Genomic DNA, 7,200 nt, shown 5'->3' with positions numbered 1-7,200 from the left:
ATTGTCAGGAGGGACAATAATCTAGTTCATCCTTTATTGGGTGAACCACTTCTCCTATTTACTTAAATGTCATTTATTGTTATTTATTGTTAGTTCTTCCTCCATTATTACTCATACTTTTTGGAACAGTTAATGCATGTTGTTGTCAAACCACTACCAGATCTGTCTAACGTTATTCACGTTTTCAGAACTCACATCTAAAAATATTATTATTAACTAAGTTTAACCCATTATTATATAAAGTCAACTGTTTTAGCCAAAAGTTATATTTTTTTGTCAAACAACAAGAACAACATAATTTGGAATGTTTGAACAGGACCTAAATTCGCATGCAAATGAACGAGAATTGCCAATCAATTGTGTCTCCGTCATCTCCGCCCTATTGTCTGGGTCCTGCTCCAATCATTAAAAATTTTAGTATGAGATTTAAAATCAAGAAATATATTTCCTACGGCCTCTTCAAGTCAATACTCATACCCCATTGCTACGAATACATAGTAACATAGTTCTACTGTCAATACATTAAAAGAGTAACATAGTTCTACTGTCAATACATTAAAAGTTTTGACTTTTGACTCACTTTGCTACTCCTTGGCCGATTTGTCTGTCATATTTGAATTTTCAAATGCCAGTTTAAGCAAATTAACATAAAGATAGATAATTCAATCTTCTGGAAGTAGAATATGTACATCTAAACTGCACAAGAACATACAAGAATAGACAAAAGATTGTAGACAGTTTAAAATGAAGAACATTAAGACATTAATTCTACTAGCACAAGAAAACAAGCAGGTTAAGCAAAACAACTAAACTTAGTTCGACTCTCCAGTCTCAATTGAGCTTGAGCAGATACCAAGTTTTAGGTCTCAAAAAGCAAGTTACGTGCCCTTTCATCAAGGACCAGAGGGTCCATTTGGACACATTATATCCCGGTAATTAGCTGTATCCGTACAAGCACAAATTTCCATTAACAGATTGATGGAAAAGTTTCACAGGAAAAACCTTGTCAATCTGCAGTTGATACCCAATCGTCTAGAGTGTGATTACGAGTAACTATGGCAATGATGGGGGGTTCAAGGAAAGGAAATGGAAGAAAGGGTGTCTTTCCACTCATTCCCCATCAAATATATTGGTGTCTTTCTTACTCTCTTACTTCTTTGGCAGAAACTATTTTGCTCTTATAACTATCTTTCTTAATGCCTTTGGAGTCATATGCTACATTACTGACCATCTTTCACAAAATTCAGTTATCTTTCTGATTTGCCAAGAGAGCAAAAAACGAAACCTCACACTTTACAGGATGGCTCACCTTAAGAATCCTATGCATGTTCAGAGAGCATTCCGTATTGATCCAAGCCACTTATATACTCAGCGTAACTGGCACGTTAAAGTTATGTTCATAGTTGGATACAACTCTGTGAGTATAGTTTTACTGCCAGTTCTATTTTCTCAGTCATGTGGGTTCTATATCAGGATTGTACTCCATAAAGAATGCTTTTAGAGTTCTCGACGTATGGAACCATATAGTACCAGACACGAGATTTATCTTCCTAAAAGCAAAACCTTTTCAAGTAAGCGAATTCATTTTGGACCCTGCAGATTCATTCCATTTCCTATTCAAAGATTGACCCCTTAATATTGAAAGAAAACTAGAGCATTTTATCCATTGGTAAATGAAACTTCGAGAGCATTTTATCAGAAAGAGGAAGCGCAGGACATGGTTACGAGGTTGATCTTGTAGAGATGATCGACCATCTCACTCTGACAAACATGTCAATAGTAGATGTATGGCATGAATAGCAGTGCCTGTATATTTCCCAAGTACACTATATATTTATTGCAGCAATATAATATGTAATGAGAATCTTTCTGAATTGTCTTTGCATGTAAAAGTCAGTATTATAAGTTTAGTGCAGAAATTCTAACCTTCACAGAAGTACCTGACAGCAGACTAAAGATTGTGGGAACGCTAGACCCCCTTCTTTCTTGCTTTCATTGTTTGAACACTAATGCTAGAAGATAACGAACAACTCTGGAGTTCATGTCCTTTGTTCTGCAGCAACATCTATTGTATGATAGACCTCTAAGTCTAAGAAACTTAGGAAGGACAATTCCCCTTACAACTTTCGTAGTTGCAAAGAAACAATCAAATCAACAGAGAGAGCACATGTAAGCCACAAAAAGTTCACAAAATAAGCCTAAGGCACACAAGTAGTCGAACATCATCCGAATTAGGAGGCCATGGGTTCATGTTAAAGACAACATCTTTTTTCAAATCAAAAGCACACTGTTCAGAATCTTTTTCTTTACAATTTCAACATTATTTACCCTGTCAAAGGTCACAACATGATCTCAGAAGACATCAAGAGCAAAGCCAAAAACCCAAATCATGCTATCAGCAGCTATGCGAAGAGAATATCGTGCCTAATTACAAGCCATTTCTCAGAAAACAAGAATGAAACAGCATACAATGAAGAAACAAAAACAAACAAGAGCTATGAAGAACTTGTACTTATCCGTAATTGACTGATATCATCATCCGAATTAAGCAACTTCTCCCAATCAACTTCCTCCTCCTCTTCATCCTTCTGCCTCAACACCTCCAATATCTTTCTAGCCTTATCCTTAGCCCGTACGCTTCCCATTTCCTCAACTTGCATCAGCAACTCCTCTGCAGCAGCCTCCTTTGACAACCCTTTAAACCTTAACCCACCATGACTAAGTCCATATAATGCAGCAATACAATTCTCACGACTCGACTCCGAATCAAACTCTCCCTTTCTCAACATACTAACAAAACATTCCACTGCACCCCCATCAAGCATTGCTGCTCTCCCTTCAGAACTCGCAGCCAGGTTACAAAGTATCAACATGACCCGACCCGTCATATGACCCGTTTTAACCATTCCAAGCAATGCCTGAACCGCCCCGAGTTTCACCAACTTAGCCCTGTTACTCTGAACCAAAGAAAGATGATACAGAGCCAAAGCTGAATCATGCCTAGTTCGTTCCGATTCGGAGCGAAGGGCATGAAGAAGCGGAGGCAGTGCTCCTAGCACCCCAAGTGCAGTCTTGTTCTGATCATCTAATGCTAAACTAAAAACTGCACCCGCAGCATGTTCCTGTGATTCTTGAAAACCCCCTTTTAACACATCAATTAAAGGCGGAACAATTCCAGAACGTACAATTTTCACTTTATTTCTATTCTCTAATGACAAGTTCACCAATGCAGCTACTGAATTAACTTGTATTGAAGCATACCTTGATGTAATAAGTACACGTAGAGCTGATAATACACGAGGGGTGCAGAACTGGACCCGGGTTTCTTCTCGGGTTCGGGTCAACTTCCTAAAATAGCTTACAGCTTCCTCTTGTTCAGAAACTTGGGAGCTTTTTAATTTACCAACAAGTTCATCTTCTTCATAAGAATTAGTGTTCAGGGTGTCCACGTCAGAGGCTGAAGATGAAGAGTAACAAGAGGGACGTGTGGGCCCACTTCTTGGAGTCACAGATTCCTCTGAACTCGTTGAGATATGACTCAGTACTCGATTTCTTAAACTACTGAGGTTTTGTGCCTTTTGGGTGTGCATTAATGAAGAAACGAGGTTTTCAGCAGTGAGGAAATTGATGGGTTTTGGAGGGTCAAGAAGAGAAGAACGACAAAAGTTGAGGATAGTGGATTTGAGAGCCAAGTTTGGAATAATAGTGGAGAAATCAGGGATAGAACCATCTGGAAGAATAGGTGTAAAAGAAAGTGATTTGCAGGCATGAACACAGTGGCGTTCAAATGTATGGCCAGAAGAGACAATTACAGGATCAGCCATTAGAGAACCAGAAATTGGACAGATAAATTCTTTAGGAAAAGATGGTTGCTTTGATGGAGACTTGTGAAATGAAATCCTCCACCTCTGCTTGCTAGTACCCATGTAAAAAGCTTTCAAGATTAAATCTTTAGCTTCATATATGAATGAATAAACGTTGGGTTTATGGAAAAGCTTTCAAAATTCAATCTTTAGCTTCAGATAGGAGTACTCTATGTAACGTTGGGTTTCTGGAAAAGGTTTCAGAGCTTTCAAGATTCAGCGTTTAGCTTCAGATAGGAATGAACAAAATATAGGGTTTATGGAAAAGTTTTCAAAATTCAATCTTGAGCTTTAGGACGTATGCAGGGGTTTCAGGGAGAGTTATCGAAGGAAACATGATTGACAGAGTGAGATTTGGAGAGAGCAAGAGGAAAGTGAGTCAGAGATTTGGATGTTATTACTATAAATATTAGGATTGAGTAGGGGGAGAGCTACGTTTCATATTTTGTCGAACCATTTTTGTTTTTTACTGTCCTTTTGGCAATGTAGTGCAGCTGAGTTTTCAACTCAAATAGTGTCTCATTATATTACTACTAGTATGTTTTAAATTTGTATTTTCTAAGCATCTTGATTCAACTAAGAAACTAACAAACCAACAGCAGATGTTTTCCTTTTGAGCAGAGTAAAAGTGACTTTAAGCTATTTTTCTAATTGGGATTAAAGGGGAACCGAGGAAAATTGAAATTGGATAAGAGACTCCCCACGGGTTGTCTTTACTCTGGTCACCTAATAATTCATGCTATATTAATACATTTTTATGGTTTTGTTTGTGATTAGCCGAGATTCTTCCGAAAATAGTTTCTTTGTCCTTCTGAGGTAGGGGTAAGGTCTGCGTATATTTTATCCTCCCAAATCCTCACTAATAAATATCTATTGCATTGTTGTTGTTGTTGTTTGTGATTACTGTTATTGGACCAAATGTATTTAGTAAATGCAAACTTAAAGGATCGTATGATGAGTTCTTAAGCTTATGAACCGTTTGAGTTAGAAAAAAAATGTAATGTAAGAACTTTCTCGAATTTGTAGAGTATACTTTCTATTTTGGGAAATTAAGTGGGCGTTTGGACATAAGAATTGTGAAATTTAGGAAAATAAGTGAATTTTTTTTTTTCAAGTTGAAAATAATATTTAAAAATTAAAGTTGTGTTTAGACATGAATACAATTTGGAGTTGTTTTTGAATTTTTGTGAGTGCTTTGAAGTGAAAATTTTAAAAAAGAAATTTTTGGAGTTTTTTAAATTTCGAAAAAAATTCTGAAATTTAACTTCAAGTGAAATAAAAAAAATCGGAAAAAAGATATCTTATTTGGTGGTCAAACGGATAGTTATGAGGAACTTTCAACAACTAATGAGACGGGGGAGAAGCGAATTATGAAGTGTTTGGACTTCTTTATAAAACCTAAAGTAACTTTACCATTGCTAAAGTGCAACAAATTTTAAAGTTTTGGACTTCTTGAAATTAAAAATGCTGTGGATTCTTTTAAACCCTATAAAGCACCAGGGCCGGAGGTCTACACCTTTTTTTCTACCAAAAATTTTGAAATGAAACTAAGGAGAAATTAATTGAATTCTGCAAAGACACCTTTAGGGGGGAAAAATGACTGAAGACATGAATAGCACTTATATTTGCCTAATTCTAAAATACAAAATGCTAAAACTATTAAGCAGTATAGACCTATTAGTTTGTGCAACACTGCCTATAAGGTAGTAACAAAAATCATCGTCACTAGAATTAAGCCCCTACTGTCCAAAATAATCCATCCAACACAAACTAGCTTCATGAAGGGCAGAAGATCTTCAGACAATGCCATTATTGTTCAAGAGGTTTTAAACCATTTTAAAAACTTAAAAGGCAAAAAAGGGAAAATGTTGATTAAAATAGACTTAGAAAAGGCCTGTGACAAATTAGAATGGTGTTTTATAAAATTCTCGTTAACTTTCCTAAAATTCCCTCAAGACCTAATTGACCTAATCATGTCCTGCATCTCTACCACGTCTACCTCCATCATTATCAACGGATCTAACACAAAACCTTTTAAACCATCTCGAGGTATTCGCGAAGGAGATCCCTTATCTCCTACATATTCATAATTTACATAGAAATGCCTTTAAGACTAATTCATCACGAAATTGACTGTTGTAGGTGGGACCCAATCAAAATCTCTCCTAAAAGCCCCCCTCTCTATCCCACATTTTCTTTGCAGATGACCTAATTCTTCTAGCGGATGCTAATCAAAAGAGTTGCAACTCCATTATAAATACCCTTAATAAATTATGCGCACAATCGGGCCAATTTATCAACTTCAATAAGTCAAGACTAATCTTGCTTGAAAATAGTCCCATGAATATGAGAACTGACTTTAGCAACTGCCTATCAATAAGCCACACTAGAGAATTCGGTAAGTACCTAGGATTTCCCGTAGGCTTCTCTAATCCCTCAGAGAAAGACTTCCAATATATAATCGACCGACTAAACAATAGACATAAGGGATGGAAAATAAATCTCCTTAACATAGCTGGGAGGACCACCCTCATTAAGTTAACATTAGTCGCAATCCCCAATCATGTTATGCAAATCTACAACCTTCCCCAAGCTACTATTAAAAATATTGATAACATCCACAAGAACAAAATACGGAGAAGCACCTCAGAGAAAAGAAAGTGTCACTTGATAAGTTGGGACGCATCCACCAAACCAAAACAGGAAGGAGGTCTGGGATTATATAAATCAAAATGGAAGAACAAATCCTTCAGTGCTAGTTTAGCTTGGAGATATAAAAAAGATCACAAATCTTTATAGAGCAAGGTACTTCACAACAGATATAATAGTAGGAACTCCCACCAAAGCTGGAATCTCCAAGATAAAAATGGCTCTCATATCTGGAAAAAATATTATTCGAGGCACTAATATTTGTAAATGGGGCATTCATGGGAAGTTGGGGATGACCAGTCCATAAAGACCTGGCAGGATGCCTGGCTAGGCAACAAGGAAATCTTAAGATCTTTAATCCACGGGCCCTTAAAGTATCATGAACAACATCAACTGCTGTCAAATATCATTGAAAATAACATAATCAATATTAATAACTTATCCTTTCAGCTACTAAACGATGTTAAGAACAAGATAACTAACACCTATATCAAGCAATTCCAATTGATCGAAGAAAATTGGTGTGTACTTATGAACAAGCAACATGTTATCCTAGAATTAGATTCACAACTTGTGGTGTATATGTTACTAGGAAAGATCAATGTTCCATGGAGTCTTGAATAAGCAGTCCAATCAATGAAAAAGGGTATAATGAAGCAGAATATCATGATTCAACATTGTTATATGG

General features: G+C 36.5%; 1 protein-coding gene across 1 annotated transcript; it reads right to left on the bottom strand.

Annotated features, from left to right (window-relative positions):
- Positions 1–2,246: 2,246 nt before the first annotated feature.
- On the bottom strand, positions 2,247–4,340 carry LOC104095488 (U-box domain-containing protein 40). The gene has a single exon (XM_009601631.4). It carries the CDS (start codon positions 3,924–3,926, stop codon positions 2,496–2,498), a length of 1,431 nt encoding a protein of 476 aa, XP_009599926.1. The 5' UTR covers positions 3,927–4,340; the 3' UTR covers positions 2,247–2,495.
- Positions 4,341–7,200: the final 2,860 nt, after the last annotated feature.

Source organism: Nicotiana tomentosiformis, chromosome 2 (genome assembly GCF_000390325.3).
Source record: "Nicotiana tomentosiformis chromosome 2, ASM39032v3, whole genome shotgun sequence".
NCBI lineage: Eukaryota > Viridiplantae > Streptophyta > Magnoliopsida > Solanales > Solanaceae > Nicotiana > Nicotiana tomentosiformis.
Note: the sequence above shows the minus strand (reverse complement) of the source record. Positions and strands in the feature narration are given on the sequence as shown.